Source organism: Sus scrofa, chromosome 6, assembly GCF_054392235.1.
Source record: "Sus scrofa isolate SSC_HxYL_T2T_F1_AM1 chromosome 6, Sscrofa_HxYL_maternal_Yorkshire_Landrace_v2.0, whole genome shotgun sequence".
Taxonomy (NCBI): Eukaryota; Metazoa; Chordata; class Mammalia; order Artiodactyla; family Suidae; genus Sus; species Sus scrofa.
In genome coordinates this window covers 17,971,859-17,995,641 of record NC_139388.1, presented here as the reverse complement: position 1 = coordinate 17,995,641, position 23,783 = coordinate 17,971,859, and the positions used below count along the sequence as shown (strand labels likewise).

At 47.1% G+C, this 23,783-nt stretch overlaps 2 protein-coding genes across 7 annotated transcripts in view; one reads left to right on the top strand and one right to left on the bottom strand.

The window, feature by feature from the left end:
- Positions 1-2,228: 2,228 nt before the first annotated feature.
- On the bottom strand, positions 2,229-20,292 carry NOB1 (NIN1 (RPN12) binding protein 1 homolog). 3 transcript variants are annotated; one of them, XM_084959714.1, is made up of 10 exons: positions 20,209-20,292; positions 13,656-13,787; positions 13,401-13,533; positions 11,447-11,577; positions 9,598-9,669; positions 9,260-9,388; positions 8,967-9,167; positions 8,012-8,109; positions 4,847-4,991; positions 2,229-2,792 (listed from the first exon to the last, which is right to left on the bottom strand). In XM_084959714.1, exons 1-10 carry the CDS (start codon positions 20,275-20,277, stop codon positions 2,523-2,525), a joined length of 1,380 nt encoding a protein of 459 aa, XP_084815840.1. In that variant the 5' UTR covers positions 20,278-20,292; the 3' UTR covers positions 2,229-2,522. The 3 variants fall into 3 exon arrangements, 2 of the variants coding, with proteins under 2 accessions (XP_084815840.1, XP_003126949.2); XR_014805564.1 differs by lacking the exon at positions 20,209-20,292 and having other exon boundaries at positions 4,847-6,050; positions 6,600-8,109; positions 13,656-13,730; XM_003126901.4 differs by lacking the exon at positions 20,209-20,292 and having other exon boundaries at positions 13,656-13,730.
- Positions 19,695-23,783, top strand: part of WWP2 (WW domain containing E3 ubiquitin protein ligase 2) — a 158,833-nt gene continuing 154,744 nt past the window's right edge. For 2 of the 4 annotated variants that reach the window (XR_014805563.1, XM_021093861.2), the window contains exon 1: positions 19,695-19,758. The gene's annotated coding sequence lies outside the window, so the exon portion shown is untranslated. Of the gene's footprint in view, positions 19,759-19,931; positions 20,250-23,783 lie in introns of those variants that run through there. The other 2 variants (XM_021093863.2, XM_021093862.2) reach the window with 2 other exon arrangements.

Genomic DNA, 23,783 nt, shown 5'->3' with positions numbered 1-23,783 from the left:
TTGCTGTGGCTGCAGAGTAGGCCCCAGCTGCAGTTCCAGTTGGAACCCTGGCCCTGGAAATTACGTCCATACGCCACGGATGCATCCATAAAAGGAAAAAAAAAAAGATCGTCTTTGTTTTCAAATATGGCTACAAAATAGGAAACAATCCATTGGTTTCTGGGTAGTCATGCCTGCTTTGTTAACTCAGTGTTTTTTTGGTGGAGTAAGCAGATTCACTTTTCTATTATACCCTTATAAAGCACATTTTACCTTTTAATAATTTCTCATATTTGTGTTTCACATAATCCAGAGGACTTGAATTTGCCAGTGGCCTTTGGTGCTAAGGCCAGCCCCATTTTGGTGTATGTATAATAAACCAACCTCCCTCTACTTCACGTTTTACCAATATTTACACCATTCTAGTATGAGTTTTGCTTCTTTGCGTGTGAGTGAAATAGATGGGCTGTCTGGGGGAATGACTTCAGTGAATGGCTGTGGGGATATGTCGCTGGTCTCTTGTGTGACTGGCGCCTGGCTGGTGTTACCTTATTGTGGGTGTGTCAGATTGCCCGTTTCTCAGAGTAGGCTTCACAGGCCATGTTTTCACCTTCTTGATGAAATTCTCTTTTGCTTCTTTATGTTGGGGGCTCTTTGTCTTTGCAGAATTCAATCAGAACTGTGTGTGGTTTGCCTTCGTTCATTCCTAATCAGTATAAATAACCCGGAAGCCCAGCTCTGGGCTACGTGCTCTCAGAGGACTAAGGGACAGCTCCCTCCCCTTTGTTGCCAAAATATCAGCTGCCTCTGCACACGGAGGCCAAATAGAAACACGGACACAGAGTTGGAGGAACTAGATAAAGCAGCTTTAATTGCAAGGCAAGGAGAGGAACACGGCAGGCTAGTGCCTCAAGGACTGTGCACCCCCCTGCCCCCCTGCCTTGGAGAGGATAGTGAGGAGTCTTAGAGTGTTTGTGGGTCAGGGCGTGATCCGCTCATGGACGTTTTCCTGATTGGTGGGTGCTGGGCTCAGTGGGAGTCAGTACCATCAACCTTCTTGTTCCAACTGGTCTGGGGTCTCCGCGCTTGTGGGCAGCATACAGTTGACTTGTCTACTGGTGGGGCTTCCGCACCTGCAAAACGCCTTCAAGGACATGGCTCAGAACATTCTCTGTAGTCTTTGATGAAGGTCCTTGACTTTGTTGAATGGCTGAATTATTAGTTTTTTTTTTTCCTCTGTGTTTTTTTCCTACGACCCTCATTAAATTGGTTCTTAGACTTAAGTTTTTCTATAGATAAAAAGGCAGGTGGAGGACGTGAGTGGGGTCCACTCTGCCTCACAGGGTCCTGCCGGGTCATACCCGCTGCACGATAAAGCTATCAGTGGGTGAAAGGAAACCGTCTCTAACTCCTAAGCTTGAAAAACCTAAGGACTGAAAAGCTGGACTGAACAGTCTACTGTGCCTGCATCGACAACCCCTGCGAACATGTTCCTGCAGGTACACATCTCTGCAGGTGTGGTTGTTGCTAGTGCTGCAAGCCCAGCCTCTAGCACCCCGCCCTCCAGATGGGTTAGGATTGTTATTTGTTCCCTTGGGGTTGGGCTGGGCCCCAAGATTAGTTCTGGCCGTTGAACGATTAGATCTTTGATCTTTGTTTTCCTCCCTTTTCCTTTTCACAGCCTCACCCTCGGGATACGGGAGTTCCCAGGCTAGGGGTCAAATTGGAGCTACAGTTGCTGGCCTACACTACAGCCACAGCAGTGCAGGATGCAAGCTGGGTCTCCACCTACACCACAGCTCACAGCATCATTTAATTCACTGAGCAGGGCAGGGGATTGAGCCCGCATCCTCATGGATACTAGGTGGGTTCTTCACCACTGAGCCACAAGACTCCGGTAAATTTTGAATTGTATGTTAGATAATAGTGATGTATCCACGTCACAGTACTGTGGCTATGTTAAACGAACATCCTTTCCTGAGCAGACCCGCAGAAAGAGAAACTACAAAAGAGGAGGAATACTCACAACTGGAGAGAAAGGTAAACAATGAGAGATTCTAGGTAGTTCAATGCCGAATTTTCCTGGATGATCAAAATGTTTCAAAATAAGTTAAAATGCTAGCTCTTAGTTTTATTATAATAAACATAGTGTATCTTCTTACAAAAAATATAAACCTCAACGCTTGATTCTTGGGCACACGCAAGTGTTTGCTTCATATCACCTAAGAGGCAAAAAAAGAAAATGCACAGAAGCTTGCAAACACATTTATTAGAAAAATATCACCACTTGGAAGTTCTCTTCTTTAAAGGTTGAAGATCTGCTTCAGGCACTGTTTCTTCTGCTTTCATTCAACTCTCTCTCTGGATGCACGGGGGCCAGGGCATGGCTGAGTCCCACCACCAACCCAACCCGAGGCACCACGGCAAGTCCTGGGGCAGCACTGGGAAGCCAGGCCCACTCCCTCGGTCCGGCACAGCTGGGGGCGACACACGGGACTCCCCGGCAGCCACGGCAGCAGTCCAGCTTGCCTGTGAGCCCCCCTTCACCTTTTCTTCACAAACTTCTTTCTGGAAGCATTGGGATTTAACCGTCTCCTCCCGGCTCCCAGGGTGCTGTCTCGGACCTGCAGGGTAGCCGACCGGCTGGAGATGTCGTTCTCTGCAAAAGGAGACACCCCAGCTACGTAGTCGGGGGCAAACACGTCGGTTTTCTGCCTGGCCTTGCGGGAGAGCCGCAGTTGAGGGAAGCGCTGGTCCTCGGTCAGGTGGGGGTTGATGGCGTACTTGCCCCCTTTGGGAGCGGGGAGTGAGTACTGCAAATAAGACGACGGAAGACCATTAGAAGGACGGGCTCCAAAGTCATACGCATCAGATCCTGTAAACATACAGCTCACCTGACAACTCGACGCAGGCTCTGCCTGCGACGACAGCAACGGAGTTTATCATCACTGCCCACAGAGCACTGAGCCTCCCACTTGAGCCGTGCCCCATCCCGCCTCAAGGATGAGAACTCGGAGTTCCTCTCGTGGCTCAGTGGTTAATGAATATGACTGGGAACCATGAGGTTTTGGGTTCGATCCCTGGCCTTGCTCAGTGGGTTAAGGATCTGGTGGTGCCGTGAGCTGTGGTGTAGGTCGCACACTCGGCTCAGATCCCGAGTCGCTGTGGCTGTGGTATAGGCTGGCGGCTACAGCTCCAATTAAACCCCTAGCCTGGGAACCTCTATACGCCTCGGGTGTGACCCTAGAAAAGACAAAAAAAAAAAAAAGGATGAGAACGCAATGTGGTCTTTTGACTACACACCCTCAGCTCAAGACAGACAGAATAACACAAAAACACAGAACTCTGGTAAGCAGGTACCATTTTCACAACAGTAGAGGCTAGCAATTCTCTCTATATATATTATAGTCTCTGGTTGAACAAATAAACAATTAAGGAAAATGGTGTTACTAAGGGTGTAATGGATACAAAAAGGAAGCTAGAATGAACTATGCGGTGTTGGGCTGAAAGTGAAGTTAAAATTTACTGTTTAATACAGTCAGAGGCCCCATGAACTGTCTGAGCATCAAAAGTCAGTAATGACTAATGACAACAATGAATCACAAGCTACAGACCACACTCATAAATAAATTTATGGCAAAGTTCCTCTTTACAACAGAATACCAAGTAGTATATAAACTTTAACTGGTCTGATGAGAAACAGTATTCATACAGTATCAAAGTATCTTCAGTTACTAATTACAAATAACCTAACAGGAAATTTGGTAATCTTGGGGTGGTAATTATATATTGTGGTTATATAAGAATCCACCTTAACTAAGTGATCAAAGTTATTATCGCTAGTAAACGGAGCAATGAGTCACCATTCACCCCCAACAGGACGGTGAATGGCAAGACAGCATCAGTTCTGGGTGCCCCTGCCAAAACATACACAGCCTGGCTCCAACCACAAGGAAACACCAGACAAACTCAAGGTAAGGGATCTGCTACAAACTGCCTTGTACTCTTCAAAAACACAAGCGACAACAGGCTTGAGAAACTACTTTGGTTTCAAAGAGATGAAAGTGATGTGACAAATGCAATGTGTGAGCCTCGACTGGATCCTGGACCCCCAAACCCTGTTCTTTTGCTGTCAACAGCGAATTTGCGGCAAAGTTGGAACTCGGTCGGGAGACTAGCTGGCAGCACTGTGTGTAGTAAGGCGAACCTCCTGGTTGTTACATCACGGGTGAGACAGTCCTCGTTTCCAGAAACAAACACTCACGGGGCCAAGGGCATCACGTACAATTCCCTCTCACATGGTTACGGGGGAAAATGCAGTCAAAGATTAAATTGGGAAATCTAAGTGAAATGAAAATGGGAATTATCTGTACTGTTTTGGGCAACTTTTCTATAAATCTACAATTATTTTCAGATAGAAAAGTTAGACACTCTTCTCGCCTATTAATGGCATCTGCCGCAGCTGGAGGGCCCGGCGCCAGGTCAGCGGCCATCAGAGCCGCCTGTCTCTCAAGCCCTCTCTCCCGATTCCTCCAACCGACCCCCGGCCGCCCTGAAGCACCCGGCACCGCCTGTGCTGCTGAGCACTTACTATTACCTGCCCTCTGAAGCTTCTGGAAGTTCTGCTCATTCTCGAACTCCTGCACAAATCCAACCTCTACCATCGTGCAAACCGTCTCCCTCTTTGTGACCCTGGGGCTTCCTGGGCCCGTGGTGTTTACTCCTGCGCTTACTGGTTATGTCTCCTCAGACTGCAACCCCCTCAGAACCCTCTGATCTGGCCGGCCGTGTTGGCATCGGGATCGCGGGCTTCTGACACCGGCCTCTAGAGCCCCCGCGGCCCTGCGGGTGGGGGCGGGCTACTCACCCGGAGGCCCCGCGGATTCAGCACCTTGGGGTTGCGGGAGAAGTGCATGTGCAGGGTTCCGTCGTCGCTGACGGTCACAGACACCTTCTTCAGGGTCTTGTTTCCACAGTGTGAACAGAACACTCGGCTCATGTCGGACGTGGTCCTAGAGATACAAAGGAGACGTGTTTCCCTGGAGCCACCAGCAAAGCCTGGGCCCGGAGCCCAGGGCAGGGCACGGGGCTCGGAGGAGACGGGGAACTGGGGCCAGGCTGGATGGCACCCCACCCTCCGCAGACCCAGGCCAAGGCCGCTGCTCAACCGCAAAGGACACAAGCATCAAGTCAGTAAAGAGGGAAACGGAACAGAATGGTGTTGCAATAATCACGACCTCTCTACAAGTGTAACAATGCTATGCAGTTGCTCGGCCCCCCTTTTAGACGGGAAAAAGGTCAGGTAAGGTCAGGTAGCTTGCTCAAGGTCACAGAGCTAGTAAGTGGCGGGTATGCCCCTGGAATCTAGCTCCAGAATCAGCGCTCTTGGAACCACCACACCTTCTCAAGAGGCAAACTGTGACATCATTACAACTATGACTCAATACCGTCCCCACCGTCAGCCTGGGCATTAAGCTGGCGGTGGCTCTGGAGGTGCCAAGCATTAACGAGTGACACAGGAAACTCCGGCAGAGCCGCTGAGGGTGAATGGTGTGCGTGCTGAGGCCGACCCCAGGCCTTGGCTCTCTCCGACCCCCTTAAGCCCCGGGGTGGACCCTGGCGGGACATGCTGCTGCTGTCAGGGACCACGCAGGTGCCCTGGTGTCTGTGCTTGAGGAATTCTCCCTCAGTCCCAGTGGTCAGGAGACGAGGGCTGCGAGAAACTGCTAGAGCAGCCGAGCCCTTTACCTGAAGTCTCTGCACGTGAACTAAGCCTGTCAACAGTGCAGGGAGAATCATTCGATAAAAGAAACTGTCTGGTCAATGGGGCTAATCTCACAAGAACGTTTCCAAGAGTTTCTAAGAATGAATGTTAATTTGAGGAACTTGGGCCTTTTGTAACAAAGGACAATGGGAGAAATGAGACTTCAAGAAGCAAGAAGCCGCACTGTCAGGAGCCTGGTGCATGTATGCGCTAAAGATTCTGAGGGGCGGGAGGAGTTCCCGTCATGGCGCAGAGGAAACGAATCTGACTAGGAACCATGAGGTTGCGGCTTCGATCCCTGGCCTTGCTCAGTGGGTTAAGGATCCGGCGTTGCCGTGAGCTGTGGTGTAAGTCACAGAGGTGGCTCAGATCTGGCGTGACTGTGGCTGTGGCTGTGGCTGTGGCTGGCAGGTACAGCTCTGATTAGTCAGTCCCCTAGCCTGGGAACCTCCATGTGCCGCGAGTGTGGCCCTAAAAGTAGAAAAAGAAGAAAAAAAAAAAAAAAGATTCTGAGGGGCGAGAGGCAGCTTTGAGAAGTGGCTAGTGGGCAGATCTGCAAAGGATGGTGGCAGAGCTGGGCCCCAAGCAAGGAGGGATTGTTTCTCTTTTTAATGGCCGACCCCACAGCATGCAGAAGTTCCCGGACCAGGGACCGAACTTGAAGCAACTCAAGCTGCTGCATTTGGATTCTTTTTTTTCTTTTTAGGGCCACACCCTCTGCATATGGAAGTTCACAGGCTGGGGGTCAAATCAGAGCTGCAGCTGCTGGCCTGCACCACAGCCACAGCAATGCTGGATTCGAGCAGCATGTGCGACCTACACCACAACTCACAACAACACCAGATCCTTAACCCACCAAGCGAGGCCAGGGATCAAACCCAAATCCGCATGGATACCAGTCAGGTTCTTTACCTGATGAGCCATGATGAGAACTCCCTGCAGTAGGATTTTAACCCACTGTGCTGCAGTGGGAACTCTACAACCGGTTGTTTTTAGGGCTGTTGGGGAGCAAGGCTCCATTCAGGCTACTCTACCCTCAGCGGAACAGCACTGTGGACTCAGCGAGACACCTGACTGCTTCAGAAAGCAGCACACACAAGGCCTCCGCGAAAAGGGGCTCCACCAGACAGATGACCTACATGATGGCAACGTCTAGAACGAATCCATGGAGAGGCTGGAACCACTGAATGCAGCTCCCAGGGTGCATGCTTTGACAGCAGCGCTGCAGCAGGGTCTCTTCCACTGCCCCCCAGCTCTGGGACCTGGGGGCCTCTCCACGCTAACACCAGCCCCCACTGCAAGAACCAGTTCCAGAGGCAGAGGCAAAATGGAGAGGAGGGCCCGGCCACCAAACTCCCAGTTCACCTGCCTGGAGAGCTTCCTGTGCGCCAGACTCACACGCTCATGTGATCAGCTCCCCAGCTCCGCACGACCATCTTTCCAGTTTTGGGTAAGAAGCAGCTCAGGGTACAGAGAAAGCTGACCCATGACTGCAAAGTCAGACAGCTAGGAGGAGAAAGACTCCCGACTTGAACCCACCAAGTCTGGATCCTGACCCACGTTTCTTCTAAATAGAAAATTCCAAATGTACAGCTGATCAAAGCGCATCAGGAAGCCCCGTGGACCCTTCACCCAGCTTCATTTCTACCTGTACCCGTTCTTCCCACTGTTTTATTTCAAAGCAAATCCCAGACATCATTCCATCCACAAACATTTCAATACTTGTCATTAGATGAGAGCTCCCTGCTCCAAAACCCACACCCTTAATCCTATGCCATGAAGACAAGGACTAAAAACAGCCTCCTAGGATTTGGGAGGTGGGAAGTCACTGGAGGTTTCTTTTTTTCTTTCTTTCTTTTTTTAAAGGGCTGCACCCCTGGCATAAGGAAGTTCCGGGGCTAGGGATCAAATCTAATCTAGCTGGCCTCCCCCACAGCCACAGCAATGCAGGACCTGAGCTCCATCTGTGACCTACACTACAGCCCCTGGCAAGGCCGGATCCTTAACCCCCTTAGCAAGGCCGGGGACTGAACCTGAATCCTCACAGACACAACATCAGGAGCTTAACCCACTGAGCCACAATAGGAACTCCTGTTCCAGGGGTTTCAATGCCCTGGTGGGGGCAGGACCCAGCCCACGCAGAAGCGACAAGGGGGAGGGAACACCTGTACACAAGGGAAAGCTCTCCTTCAAGAAGTTCATAGAAGGTTCAGGAAGAGAGGAGAGTGTGCAAAGAGGGGTGCCGGGCGCACATTATTGGCTACGTACTTGAAACAGCCGTGGCAGCGCAAGATGTAGCTCCGGGCCTCACGGATCAGCATGCCGTTCACAGCCAGCACGTGCAGCCCCATCTGGAGCAGGACGTTCTGCAAGCAACAGGTTAAAGCGGAACTGAACGCACAGCAAAACCAACATTTTTTAACAGCTGCATAAACCGCTGTTGAAATGACTTCACAAACCCTGGCCTGCGCCATAGGGGGGGGGTTTGCTAAGGAAGAATAAACTTAAGATGCCTCTAAAGATGTGTAGTCGTACACGAAGACGAGGACCCAGACTTCTCCCATCTCAAGGGCCGCAGACGGTGCTCATCACTTCAGCAAGGTCCCCGTGGGCAAGCTCTCTGAACAGAGACATTTATTTTGCCTTAACAAATACATTCCTTTCTGGGCTAGAAATCTCTACATCCAGTAAGTATTGAACTGAGCACAAGACATTAGCACACTGAAAGAAAAGCATCAACAGACCATGAATGTTAAACATTAAAAATTTACTCTATAGGGAGTTCCCATTGTGGTGCAGCAAAAACAAATCCAACTAGTATCCATCAGGATGCGGGTTTGATCCCTAGCCCCACTCAGTGGGCTGGGGATCCTGTGCTGCCGTGAGCTGTGGTGTAGGTTACAGACTCAGCTCAGATCCCGCATAACTGTGGCTGTGGTGTAGGCCAGCAGCTAAAGCTCCAATTCGAACCCCCTGGCCTGGGAACTTTCATATGCCATAGGTGCAACCCTAGAAAGCAAAAAAAATTAAAAATAAATAAAATCTATTATATAAATTTCCCTAACCTCCAAGCAAAACTAAAAATTACCAAAGACCACAGGTAAAATTTCTAGAATCAGGAAAAGAAGCTGTGTACACAACAGCTCTGTACACACCCCCAAATCTCTGAGGGGCCAGTGCCTGTGTGACAGGTACGACACATAGCGAAGGCCCTTCCGCCCACCTGCATGGCGAAGTCCGTGGTCACACAGCCAACCCGCACGTCCTTGGGGACAGAGCACCGCTCCAGCTCCTGCTGGATCTGCTTGATGTTGCTGGGGGTTATCCACCCGCCCCCGTCGTCATCACTGTCTTGGTCCTTCCCTTCTTCCAATCCGTCCTCTTCCTTCTCCTCCTCACTCGGAACACACTCACCTCCGTCAATCTGAAAATGTTCACAGCATCACAGCTCCCTGCCCACAGGAGCGACTGGGGGATGCTGGTGCATCATCAGGAGATCACAAAGCAGGACCTTACCAGCAGCTCCTGCAGGTCACGATCAATGTCAGGCAACGGGTTTCTCCAGAACACAAAGGAAGTGAATTCTAGGTCCTCAGACGCCCTGGCTGGCTCTCCATGTTCTACTGTTTCTTGTGGACGTTTAGGCTGAGGTTAAAAGAAGTAATACCGTTAAAACCTGCAAATGGAGAGGGTTATAGATGAGATGCCATATGATGCACAAATCAGGTCAGAGAAGCCCGAAGACACTACGGTATTTGTCTCGGGAAATTTGGTTCCCTGTAAACAGACAATGTGTGGAGGTCTGACATGCAGCAGAAAAGAGCATGAAGAGTCTGACTGATCTAAGAAGTTACCTTTGAGGGCAGATGGAAACCAGAAATGTGCAGAGGAGTTTCTGGGTGCTGAGACGATGAACTCACTTTCACCTTTAAAAAGAAAAAAGTGACAACTCTAAGCAAAGAAATACAGGTTGAAACCTCAACATGGAAGAGTAATTAAAAAGAGGGAAAGCAGGAGTTCCCTGCTGGCTGCTAACAGGTTAGGGGTCTGGTGTTGCCCCTGTGGCACGTTGGGTTACTGCTGTGGTGTGGGCTCAGTTCCCGGCCTGGGAATTTGTATATGCTAGGGCACAGCAGCCCCCCACTCCCGGTTTGAAAAAAACAGAGAAAACGTATTATTCCCACCTGGATAGTGAAAGAGAAGATATTCAATGTTTTTTAAAAGTGGGAAACACAAAAACATATAGAGAGAATTGGTCAGCAATTCCACTACCAATAAATAACCACTTTGAGGCAGTTCTCTTTTGTCCATAGACTTATGAACACCATTACATGGAAAAGTCAGAATTATCTTTGGTTACATCCTTAGGATAAATGCCTCAGAATGGAACTACTGGATCAAAAGATAAGCTGTTTTAAAGCTTTTGATATACAACATCTAACTTCTGCCAAAAAGCCTGTAGGACACAGCAATTTTTAAGAATCCTGAAGTAACAGATACAAAAATGAAAACCCAGCTCAGCCACAGAGTCAGAATTTATGTAAAACTATATAAATTCTATATAAATTATGTAAAACTATATAAATTCACTCCCATCCCCTCAAAACATTCTGGTGACGTCGTAAAGTCTTTATCTTGGGCATCACTGTTAGACTTTCTGGACTGAAGGACTCTAAATTGGTTAAAAACAAATGAAGGCAGTTCTATCCAGACTAGGAACGTGAGTCTACTGAGTTTTGAAGATTTAAGGCAGTGAGGAGCAAGCAATTCTTTGCAAATGCTAGTTGAAATTAATTACTTGAGGCTAATTATCTTCTAAAATCCTCTGGTCTGGAAACAGCCAGCAGAGCGCAGACACAAATCCCTTAGTCTCTTCAACCCGGCCAAGACTCTGAAAGCACAACAGGAACCCAGAATTCTGAAGGTAGCCAGGGTTGAAAAAAAGTGTCAAGCTCTGAAAGTATTCTTTCTTGGTTGTTGCTGGAAAGAATTCTATTTTTTTATAAAGTAGTGAGAATATAGTTGATTTTTACTCTTTCTACCTTTTTTTTTTTTTCTTTTTTCTTTTTAGGGCCACACTCACGGCACATGGAAGTTCCCAGGCTAGGGGTCTAATCAGAGTTGTAGCTGCTGGCCTACACCACAGCCACAGCAATGCCAGATTCGAGTCGCATCTTCAACCTACACCACAGCTCACGGCAACGCCAGATCCTTAACCCACAAGCGAGGCCAGGGATTGAACCCAAAACCTCATGGTTCCTAGTCGGATTCGTGAACCACTGAGCCATGACAGAAACGCCTCTTTCTGCATTTTTTTTTAACCAACCATTACCAAAAACCTATAGGTCAAGACTGGGACACATTTGCTAACTGCAATGTATGGACTTAACCTGGATCCTGATCCAGACAAACTATTAAAATGTTTATGAATTACTATTAATTTTGCATCGGTGTAATATTGGTTTTGTGGTTATTTTTTTGAGACATCCATTCTTTACAGACACAGCAAAAATATTTACAGTGAAACCACATGACGTCAAAGTTCAAAATCTTCAGGGCTGGGGGTGGTGAGGACAGAACAGATCATGAGTTGATTAACTGTGGAGGCAGAAAGATGGGGACGGTGGCTCTCTACTTTTGTACCTGACAGTTCTCATAATAACAAAATCCAAACAGGTTAAACCAACAATCCTTCTGATTTACCTTTTCTGGTTCTTGTTTTAGGTGAGACACCCCAACGAACTCTGCTTCCAACTGGTAGGTGAGTGCCAATACTTGGATATCTGTGGCAGAGAGGCTGGGATAGTCTCCCGTTTTCTTTGAAAACTCAGTTACTGTGAACAAGAGATTCCAAACCTCAGTCAGAAGCAAAGAGCCATAGCCGCTGGATAACCATGATAAAAGTATGAAAAGAACTTATATCCCAAGAAAAACCTCTTAACATTTTAATCCATTTACTGATCCTTTGCTACTCAGAACTGGGACATTTGTATTCTCATCACATTCATGCCAGGGAGTTCCCTTGTGGCACAATGGGTTAGGATCCGGTGTTGTTGTCACTGCAGGGGCTTGGGTCGCTGATGTAGCACGGGTTTGATCCCTGGCCTGGGAACTTCCACATGCCACGAGTGTGGCAAAAAAAAAAATTAAAATTAAAATTTTAAAAAATAATAATAAGGAATCACAATAAAAACTTAAAAAAAAAAAAGATTAATCCTAGCTAGTCATGATGTCCTCATTGACTTGATGGCAAATGAAGGAAAAGAACAGGTTAAAAGTTAGCATAACATCTGCAAATGAGAGTTCCAATTTATCTGGGCTTTGGTGATTACATTAGAATAGAAGGTCTCTTCCCTCCCAGAAATAAAATTCTTTTGATTCTAACAATCCAGATTAATAGACTGGATAATCAGGAGTTCCTGTCATGGCTCAGCAGAAATGAATCTGACTAGTACCCATGAGGACTCGAGTTTGATCCCTGGCCTTGCTCAGTGGGTTAAGGATCCAGCATTGCCCTGAACTGTGGTGTAGGTTGCAGATGGGGTTTGGATCCATCTTTGCTGTGGCTGTGGCTGGCAGCTGCAGCTCCAATTCAACCCCTAGTCTGGGAACCCCTATATGCCACGGGTGCTGCCCTAGAAAGACAAAAAAAAAAAAAAAAAAAAAAAAAGGCAAAGAATGGATGAAAAATATTGGGTGCATTGGGTTGCTTCATATTCAACACATAGTAAAAGCCCGCTGTTGCTACTGTTATTCTCCTGAGACATCAACAATAAACACATAAGAGATTTTCACTTATCAGTAGAAAGATGTCTTTTGCTACACTAGCACAAAAAACATTAAGTATGCTAGTCATGTTTCCTAAAAAAGCATCTCTTAAAAGCAGCTAAAATTTACTGGCACTTACTGTGTACCAGGCATTTTTAAAAAGGCTCTCATTTTATCCCTCAGCCAAATCTTGTATAGAATTTCCTCATAAAGATAAATAATTGGTCAAAGATCATATAGCCAATAAGTTGGAGAAAACTACATAAGTCACAAATAGTTTAGATACCAACAACTCCATCATCAACTTTTAAACCCTAAAAACACTTCCAACCACCCAGGCCCTTTAAAGAGGTGGGATCGTTACCTTTGATTCCCTAACAATAGAAAAACGCTGACTCCTAAGCCAAGCGACAGCTGTTTAGTTTTCTTACAGGGCTAATAACGTAAAGCCTAAAAACTATTCCTTTTTCTGATTTGAGACCAGCCTCCTTATCCAAAACCGTCATCACTCTGATCTACTGGAAAAAAAAAAAAAAAGGTGGGGGCAAGAATAAGAGATCTGGCTTCTTTTTTTAACCCCAATACATTTACTGAATGTTTCTACAGCGCTGGATACTGTGCTGAGTGACAGACTCCTCATTTAATGCTCCCAGCACACTCGTTATTAATTCTGTCTTACAGATGAGGCAAGTGAGGCCTAGAGAGTGAGTGATGTAACTGGCAAGTTCTGGCTGACTCGTTACTCAGAAAACCCCTCTCCCACCACGATCTCCTAGATGGTGCAGTTTCTAGTTCAACTCTGCTTTAGAGACTCCAACCAGCACCAAGTTAGGTCCAGTCAGCAAGCCGGGACCCTGCTTCGCCATCAATACAGGGCAGAGGCACTCACCCAGCCGCACGTATTCCGGGAAGGGCTCCTTGAAACGCAGCTCGTAGGGCAGGACCGCGAGCCTCCTGCGCGTGGCCTTGTCTCGAATCTCGCTAACCACATCCCTAATGGTGTAGATGTTCTTCCCGATGTCCTGCGGGGAGGCCGGCCCGGCTCACATTCGCCCGTACCCATGCAACGCGCTGCCCGATTTCCCGCGCCCCTTTAGGGGCCGCCAGCCCAGATCCCGCTCCTCTCCGCCCAAACCCCCTGTACCTGCAGAGCCGCGTTCTGCAAAAAAGCCCCGGCATCGGCCACAACGTGCTCCACCGGCGCCATCTTGGCCAAGATGGGGCGGAGCGCACATGCGCACGGAGCTCGCACCGCCCCCTCAGTCCCAATCAGGGCCTCTGGAAGCCGAGAAGAACAGAGGCGACTAAGCAGCGTCGCCTGGTGGCCGCGCCCGCATCTTCCGGCTCAGTGTTCCTCGCGCGCATGCGCAATGCTGCCACCAGCCCTGCCACGGGAGTGTGGGCGGGGGCAAGCTTTGGGCCGGTGGAGCCTGAGGAAATGCGCTTTTTTTAGGTGTAAAGGCCAGTGAAACTAACAATTTCACTGTTCAGAGTTAATCAATACAGGTGACCTCATTTAAAGATCACAACAACACTAGGTACTAGTTGGTGAGGTATGGAGGTTAACAGTGAAACAAGCCTAATCTGGAGATGTTGTCTTTTCTTTTTCGGCTGCACCCGCACTGCATGAAAGTTCCCGACCAAGGATGGAATCCAGCCGCATCTTCAACCTATCCCACTGCTAGGTCAACGCTGAATCTTTAACCCAATGTGTCACAGTGGGAACTCCAGAAGCCGCTTTCTTGTCCACTTCTTATCCATTCTGCTGCTGTAACCCACTTCATTTTGAGCGACTTGGAGCCAGGATGTATCATTTACTTAGCTTAATATTCTTTTTTTTTTTGTCTTTTGTCTTTTTTGTTGTTGCTATTTCTTGGGCCGCTCCCGCGGCGTATGGAGGTTCCCAGGCAAGGGGTTGAATCGGAGCTGTAGCCACCGGCCTACGCCAGAGCCACAGCAACACGGGATCCGAGCCGCGTCTGCAACCTACACCACAGCTCACGGCAACGCCGGATCGTTAACCCACTGAGCAAGGGCAGGGACCGAACCCGCAACCTCATGGTTCCTAGTCGGATTCGTTAACCACTGCGCCACGACGGGAACTCCAGCTTAATATTCTTATCCCACTTACATAAGAAAGGTTCTTAATTCCTTGCTGGACAGCCGAGCAGCACAAGGAACCAGGCAGGACCACGTGGCCCAGCCACATGAAGCATGACTGCAGACTTGCAGTGGGCTCCTGAGCTACTTGATCCTTCTCAGGAACCAGGTCACGCTCTTCCCCCTCATCCTGATCTTCTGGATCGAGTTTAAGTTCCTCTTTTTCCTCAATGCTGTCAGTGGCCTCTACATCAACAGCCTCATCCACGTCAACAGCCTCACCCATCTTTAGGGGCATCATATAAAATTTAGGCCCCCTTCTGAGGATATCAAATTCTACCAGAAAAGGATGTCAAGTTGGGACTCTTCTAACATGTAACCTTAAAATCTCCACCTTTTAGCTTTTGGATGATCAGACCAGTGGCCCAGGTGCCTATTCAGCTGGTCTGCAGCCCAGAGGCCAGTGGGTGACTCAGTGCCACCAGCTGCACTGGCTTAGCTAAGTTATTAAGATGTTGATTTTACAAGAAGAAACCTATTTTTAAAAAATAATTCCTTGCTCAACTGAACCAAAGGGATATTTCTTAAACTTTTAAATTCCCTTTCAAGTCTGAGATTCCATAATTATGAGATCTGGTCTGTTAGAAATGCCTGCTAGTGAATTTTGACTGGATGATGACTTGAGTTTTCAGTCATCCATTTTCAGTGGTATTGAGTTATTCTATACTTCGTCAAGTCTTTCGTCTTACTCTTGGTTAGTAATTTATCCATCTATCTCCAAAAACTGTTCAGTGCCTGGGAGTCTTTTACAACAATTGCCCCAAACCCCTTTTCCTTTTCCCCGCAAAGTATCTCAACTCTTCTTATCATTCATTCTCTTCAACCTCCAGAGCCAGTGATTCCTGTCCCCACTGCCCCACCTGAAATAGAACAGTTGGAGTCTGTTTCTAATTGTCTAGTTCATCATTATCAAATTTTTTTCTTTTTGTTCCCCAGCATTCTCGGTTCCTCCACAGGATTGTACATTGCTAACCATCTCTGCCTTCTGGACTGTCTCTCTTTGTCTCATGTTGTCGACACATCACTATCCTGGTCACCCTGTACTTCTGATGGCTTGTCACCCTCCTTCACTGCACTCTCTTCTGCCTTGCACACAGGGCACCCTCCAAAGAACCAACCTTGCCTCTAAGTTTTCTCCTTCAGCAATACTGTTTAGCCTCAAAGCTCATCACAATTACCACATACAGGAATGCTTCCTGCATCTATAGATCCAATCTCTGTTTATTCCCCAGTCTAGCTTCCATGCACCTGAAAATTTCTGGCATCTTCACTCAGGAGGAAGGTTAAAATTAAGGTAATTATCTCTCCTGCCCCCGCATAAACTTCCTTCACCGATTGAGTTCCTATTTTTACTAATGGCATTATCAAAAAAGGCAAGAAGGTAAGAATCTCTGAGTCATCCTTAGTTCCACTCTCACTCTGAACCCATATTCTTTTTGCTAAACTTTATTGATGTCACTTGCAAAATATTTTGAGGAGCCTCCATTCATGCCCATTACCCTATCAAGTTTTTATTTAGTGCCTAGAAAATATAATCCACTCAACACTAACATTCCTGACTCTAATTTCTTCTTAATAGACTGCTCCTGTTGCTTAAAAAGGGTGGGAGGAGTTCCCTCGAGGCTCAGCTGGTTAAGGATCCAGCGTCACTGCTGTGGCTTTGGTTATAGCTGTGGCACGGTTTCCATCCCTGGCCTGGAAACTTGCTTATGCTGCTAGTGCAGCCAAAAAAAAAAAAAAAAAAAAAAAAAAAGAAGTACATGGAAACTATACTCCCCATTAACAGAGGTTTATTGGAGTTGATGATAATTCCATAGACACTAAGATGAAGAGAAATGATCTAAATCAGTGTTCTTCAATTTGAGTGTGACTCAGAATCACCTGGGGAGCTTGCAAAAATAGATTTCTGCAGTTCATCCTCAGTTTCTGATTCAGTAGTTCTGGGCAGGACAGGAGAATCTGCATTTCTAATAAGTTCCAGGTGATGTTGCTGCTCTGACCTGAAGTCACACTTGAGAACCACTGATTTAGGGGAATGATCAGGAAAAGAAAGATCAAGCTTTGAGCCATTCATTTTTTAGTAAACATTAAGAATATTTGTTACTTGGAGTTCCTGTCGTGGTTCACTGGTTCATGAACCCAACTAGCATCCATGAGGACACGGGTTCAATCCCTGGCCTCACTCAGTGGGTTAAGGATCCGGCGTTGCCGTGAGCTGGGGTGTAGGTCGAAGATGTGGCTTGGATGCCAGATTGCTGAGGCTGTGGTGTAGGCTGGCTGCCACAGCTCTGATTCGACCCCTAGCCTGGGAACCTCCATATGCCGCCTGTGTGGCCCTGGAAAAAAAAAATTTGTTACTATAAAGGTTTCTTGACATTTTGTAGCATATGTCATTTTTAATCTACTTTAATCCCTTTTCCATTTCCCTGTAACACTCATCTCCAAGCCCTTTGAAACTTTAGAAAGACTCTCACTTAGTACAAACATCTATTGAGAGCTAATTTATACCATCATGATTTAGATGATGTAGGAGCTGTGGACAAAGTACTATTTTATATGGTGTCTAGGGGCCCTTTCGAGTTGAAGACTTTGGAGCTGGATCTTGAAGAATGAGTAGGGCAAAGGCATTGAGTGAGCCCTGAAACACTTGTTTGTGGAGGCTCCTTTTTTTTTAAAGCAAAGAAAACAAATGTTCTAACAAAAATTATGGTCACTTTAAACAGTTTACATTAACAAATTAACACTTTCAAACCCTTATGGAAGGACTCAAGGTATAACTCATGCAGTGATAATGACGACTTTTATATGTGGGGCCCTTTATGAAAGAGAAATGTCTTGCTTGTGGGCCAGTGAAGATCTGAGTTAATTTCCCGGACTGGAAAATGTACAGGCTATGAAACTATATGCTAATAGCGGGAGAGGGGATGTGGATGAAACACTATGTGAAAGTATCAGTAAGTATCCCTAGAATTCCTCTGGTCTTTTCTGGGAGTGTCCTGGACTTTGTTTGGACTCTGTTGTCTCTGCCTTTGCCCTTGTTTTCTCTTCTCCCTGGAAACTCTGCTGGCCAATCCCTGCTTACTTAATCTCCAAGAAGTCCCTGAACTCTGTAAACTAGTTCTGATTACCGAAATCACATTTTTCCCCAAGGACATGTTTGAACTCTTCTTTGTCACCACACTTAAGACATTTCAGTTCTGTCACTTAATGAGCAGTTCCTATTTCTGCTTTGCATTGTAGTTAATTGTGTGTCTTCTCTAAGTAGATTGTCTTTTTCCTTAAATGAACATTTCATTTTACTTTTTAACTTTTGGGGGGGGGGCGCTTTTACAATGACACATTTCATATTTTTTTATGTGTCTTTTCAAAATCTCCTATGCTGGAGTTCCCCTGTGGCACAGTGGTTTAAGATTTGGCATTGTCACTACAGCCACTCACGTCATTGCTGTGGTGTGGGTCATATCCCTGGCCTGGGAATTTTCACATGCCGCAGGCACGGCTGAAAAAAAATAGGGTGATTACGAAAGGCTTCACTGAGAGGGGTGGTTGAGTAAATATCTGAAAGAGATGAGTGAGCCAACTGACTACCTGGGGAAAGAGCTTTCCAGAAAGAGGGAAAAGCAAGTCCAAAGGCCCTCAGGCCAGAGTGGCTGAAGCAGGGTACTGAGTGGAAGAGTAGTTGGAGATGAGGTGAGAGAAATAAAGAAGTTTGAATAGGTTTATAGATGGGATTCATATAGGAATTACGGTATTCAGAAAGGCTGTAGCTCCTTGAAAGGCCATCTCCTGGATGGATCTGGAGTGGAAATAGGAAAAGCAGAGACTAAGTGCTCAACCAATTTAATTTGTATGCATAATAGGATCACTCTGAACGGGAAGACCCAAAAATAACAGAATAATCAGTGCACAGTGCTTAAAGCTAATTAAGTGATTAGTCTTCATTTTAGTTTGTGGTGATGAAGAGTGAAAAATTGAGCCTTCCTTCAACTTGTCAAAACTGAATTCCCTACCATCAGTAAAGTATATTGATTAATTTTTTTTTCTAATTCATAAAGTGCTATTGACTCTTTATATTAAGGAAATAGGGGTTCGATTGGTGTGGTGGGCATTTTACCAACCCCAGCAAGGGTTCTGGAGTCTTTTTACTTTTGCTTTATGTCACAAGAACAGATGCTCCGGAGTTCCCATCGTGGCTCAGTGGTTAATGAATCCGGCTAGGAACCAGGAGGTTGTGGGTTCGATCCCTGGCCTTGCTCAGTCGGCTGAGGATCTGGCATTGAGGATCTGGCGTTGCCCTGAGCTGTGGTGTAGGTTGCAGACGCGGCTCGGATCCCGCGTTGCTGTGGCTCTGGCGTAGGCCGGCGGCTACAGCTCCGATTAGACCCCTAGCCTGGGAACCTCCATATGCCGTGGAAGCGGGCCAAGAAATGGCAAAAAGACAAAACAAAACAAAACAGATGCTCCACAAGTTACTTTTGTGTGTTTCTAGAATCTAGAACCCTGCCTGGCACATAGTAGGCTTAAGGTTGTCAGGTATATAGCAAATTAAAACCCAATTTGCCCAATTAAATATGAGCATCAACCACAAATAGTTTTTTAGTATAAACATGTACCAGGCAGTATTTGGGGCACACCTACATATTACATATTTTTTATCTTAAGTTCATATTTAACTGGGTGCCCTGTATTTTATCTGGTGACCCTAGGATATTTTAAGTCAGTAAATTAACCGCTGACTTAATTGACTGAAAGCCTCCTTTCACCTGTGAAATGGGGCTGACAGAGACGCCCCTGGGCTCGATGGGAGGAGTAAATGAAGCTCCTGGCACTCACCGAGCCCTCAATTTACTTGATTGCTCGGGTACCATCTGACGAGGGGAAAACCCTCCCATTTTTAAACATACAAAGGATAAGAAGGCTTTCTGGCTAAAGGTTCCCAGGCCTGGCCTAGGTTGCCCACACCTGCAGGTACGGCCAGCCTCTTCCGGGTCAGGTGACCACGCGTGGTCACGTGACCTGGCCCGAGTGCGGGCGGTCGAAGGCGGAAGTGGGAGAGGAGTTGGGCTCCGCTTCTGTGGTCCCGTCAGGTAGCGAGCGCCGGCGCGGGGCAGCGCGGCGGGCAGGCTGGCGGGGGCGCGGGGCTGGCCTGGGGCAGCGGGCAGCGGGCAGCGCGGGGTGGGCCAGGGGCGGCGCGGCCCGGGCGCCGGGGGGCGGTGGCTTCCTGTGGGAGGGGCCTGGCGCGGCGGTTCCGGCCTCCGAGGAGGGGTGTCCCGGCTCCCGCCCGAGCGTGGTGGGCGCGCTGCGGGCGGTGCGGGGGCAACCCCGAGGTGGGCGCCAAGGCACGCATAAGTGCGGTGGCCAGCAAGTCCTCCTAGAAGGGACAAGCATCTTAGGTGCCAGGGATGAAGAGGAGTGACCTTTGTGGCGGGATCGGGACAGGAGGAAGGGGCAACTTGGGACTGAGCTAGAATGGGTCGCCTGAGAATTGGCGAACGACGTGGAAGGAAAAATCAGGAGGAAGATGCTGCCTGAACCGCGCTTGAGCGCCTCTTCCTTCCTTCCTCTTTGGCAATGATTGGTACCCGAGACTTTGATTTTGGTCCCATTCAGTTTCTAAACTTCAGGAGGGATCAGAGAATCTTGATCATTTTGCTTTCGTCACGCCCACTTAGTCCTGCTTGGGTAGGGTTTCTACTTCTTGAGAACCTAGCCTTTCAGATCATGTTTCTTTGAAATTTCCACAGATCAGATCAACTTCTGGGCTTAAGAAAAGAGCGTGGGCACTTTGCTCTGGCTGTAAAATGGCTTTTAGCTTAAACTGTTGAGCACGGTCCAATCCCAGCATTACCTCACCTAACAGCGACTGCAGTAACCTTGGCCGGTATCTACCTACCCTGCTTTATGACTTTTTCTTTCTTGAGTTTAAATTATTCAGTTTCCTTTGCCATGTGACTGCTTATCTTGACAAACTGTAACTAGCTAGCATGACTGGAAGGTCTGTGTTGTGTTCCATAGAACTGTGACCTGGATCATGATTTTGAGATTAAATACCTGTGTTAAGGCTGTTCACCCGCTTTTTCTTGTGTTTACTAACATTTGCAAAAGTGGAATGCATTTCATGGATGTGATGTAATAGAAGTGAATGTTCAAACTGGACAGTCCCAGGAGCTGGAGTTGTTTTGGGTTACAAGTAGGAAAAAAAAAAAAAGTACCTTGCTAATGTGTTTTGAGTTCAAGTTTTTAGAATGTTTGACAAACATTTAAAAATTGATTTCTGTGACAGCCCTGGGAGTTAGATTAGGAAGATGTTTATTCTCATTTCACAGTGAACAAACAGATCTCAGAAGACTGGATTTTGTTGACAATTTTTTTTGTGTTTTCTTGTCTGCTGTTCTCTTTCTTTCTGATAGACTGCAAATTCCTCAAAGGGCGGGGTTTATATCTTATTTGGCTTATTTGGCAACTAGCCTGGAGCCAGGTGTGCTATGGGCACTTGGTAAGTTTTTGGTGAATAAATGAATTTCTAAAGGTCACAGACCTGTAAGTGGAGAAGAGATTTGAATCTGAGTCCTGCCTCTTCTTCTTGGTAAATGAGCTTGCCATTTTGTTGTTTGGTCTATAAGAAAATGATAGGTGTGGGGTTGGGTTGGCTTGGGTTGGCTTCTCAATCTCTTATTTAGTGACTACTTTCCCATAGTAAAAAAAGCTTATGGGAGTTCCCTGGTGGCTCAGCAGATTAAGGATCTGGCATTGTTACTGCTATGGCTGGAGTCACTGCTGTGACATGGGTTTGATCCCTGGCCCTCAAACTTCCACATCCACCTCCCCCCCCAAAAAAAGAAAAAAAGAGCTTATTCAGTCTTCATTATGATCCTCTGAAGGTTGAAATTGTCCCTATTCTGCAGTTGAAGAAACTGAGGCTTAGTGAAGTCCTTGTTTGAGAATCTAGAAGTCGTGAATGACTGAGCAGGGACTCATGCCCAGGCCTTTTATCCTTGGACCTATTCTTTTCCATTTTTAGATTCAATGTAAAGTTTCAAAAAAATGTTTTTTTCAAGTGTGCAAAGGATGACATTTTAAGGGGAAAATAGTATAGGTTATAGCAATAATTGTGAATATGGAGTGTAACTAAAGTTTAGAAAATCCTATGCTATACCATAGCTGCCTCTTTATTTTTTCATTTGGTGGCTATTTATAAGCACGAACTCTTTGCCAGGCATTGTTCTAGGGTTTTCATTGTTCAGATCCGTAGTCACTAGACACATGGGGCTGCCGAGTACAGGAGATAGGCTATGACTATACAATACATGCCAGATTTTGGAAGACTTAGTACAGAAAGATAAAGGTAAAATTTCTCATTAATTTTTAAAAAGATTATACTAAATGACCTTATAAATGTAATGTACTTATATGCTATAAATGGTAGCATTAAAGTTTATTGCCCTAAGTACAATAGAATTGAAATTTCCTTTGTTTAGTTTTTATTTTTATTTATTTATTTATTTTTTTGTCTTTTTGCCATTTCTCGGGCCGCTCTCGCGGCATATGGAGGTTCCCAGGCTAGGGGTCCAATCGGAGCTGTAGCCACCGGCCTACACCAGAGCCACAGCAACGCAGGATCCGAGCCGCGTCTGCAGCCTACACCACAGCTCACGGCAACGCCGGATCATTAACCCACTGAGCAAGGGCAGGGACCGGATCATTAACCCACTGAGCAAGGGCATGGTTCCTAGTCGGATTCGTTAACCACTGTGCCACGACAGGAACTCCCCCCCCCCCTTTTTTTTTTGAGTTTAGTTTTTAAAATATTTCCTAGAGGTGTTCCTGTCGCAGTGCAGTGGAAACAAATCTGACTAGGAACTGTGAGGTTGCGGGTTCGATCCCTGTCCCCGATCAGTGGGTTAAGGATCTGGCATTGCTGTGGCTGTGGCTGTGACTGTGGTGTAGGCCAGCAGCTGTAGCTCTGATTTGACCCCTAGCCTGGGAACCTCCATATGCCACAGGTGCGGCCCTAAAAAGCAAATAATAATAATAATAATAATTCCTAGGAAATTAAAGATTATGTTGGACAGTGCTATTCGAAGCACCAGGAGTATAGTACCCAAGGAAGGTGAAAATCCCTGCCTTTGTGGATTTTAAATTTTAGTGGGTAAAGGCACAAGAAACAAAATAACTGAGTAGAGTGCACCTTATGTTGTAAATGAAGGAGGGAGGCAGGCCGTGAAGTATTGGCTGGCGCTGCACTTTGAAATGGGGTCCTTAGAAAGTCTTGCTGAGTGGGAGATGGTTGAATGAAGAAGGCGTGTGGCTAAATGGGGACCTAGCGGTCCCGGCAGAGGAAGCAGCAAGCTCAACAGCCCTAAAGAAGGACCACCCCTGGCAAGTTGGTGGAGGCCAGTGGTTGGTGGCTGGAGGGTGTGAGTAAGGGGTGACGGAGAGGATGAAGTCAGAGGTACTGGGGAAGAGAAAAGATGGGCCGGTGGGGGCCTTGCAGGCCCTTGTGAAGCTGTTGATTTTCACTGAGTTGGGGCCGTTGGAGGGTTTCGAGCCACAGAATGGACACGTGTCATCCTGCAGCAGGGAGACAGGATCAGAGGTTGCTGCCACCGTCCAAGGGAAGGATGGGCCGGGTGGAAGGATGGAGGGGGCAGAAATGATCAGACCTGGGTATATTTTGAAGTACAGCCAGCAGGGTGGGTGGAGGTGGGATGTACAAGGAAAGAAGTCACTGTGATCCAGAGTCTTGGGTGGGAACCCCTGGAAGAATGGAATTGCCTTCCATTGAAACGGGGCGAGTGTAAGAGGACCAGGGCACGGTTTTGTACCCAGTGACTGTAAAATGCCCAGCAGAAATCCAGGCGAGGGTGTCGTGGGCACTTAGAGAGGGAAGTCTGGAGCCCGGCCGGGGCTGGACGTGTACACGTGGAAGGGATCAGCATGAGGATGGAATAGAGAGTCAAGAGACTGGGCGAGGTCACTTACCGCGTGATGTGGATACAGACCCAAGAGGAGAGCTTCTTGCTGGAAGTTCAATTTTGAGACAAAATCTTAGTTTCTGCCATTATACCAGGAGGCATTTTAAGGGTGGCAAAGCATTGTCGTACATCGCAGG

What these genes read in the sequence shown, in the direction of transcription:
- NOB1 (XM_084959714.1), bottom strand. Translation starts at nt 20,277, where the DNA reads ATGGGACCAAAATCAAAGTCTCGGGTACCAATCATTGCCAAAGAGGAA. An exon ending in TGCAGAACGCGGCTCTGCAG is followed by an intron (nt 13,534 to 13,655) that starts GTACAGGGGGTT and finishes GCCTCCCCGCAG; the next exon opens with GACATCGGGAAGAACATCTA. An exon ending in TGAATCCGCGGGGCCTCCGG is followed by an intron (nt 2,793 to 4,846) that starts GTGAGTAGCCCG and finishes TCTTATTTGCAG; the next exon opens with TACTCACTCCCCGCTCCCAA.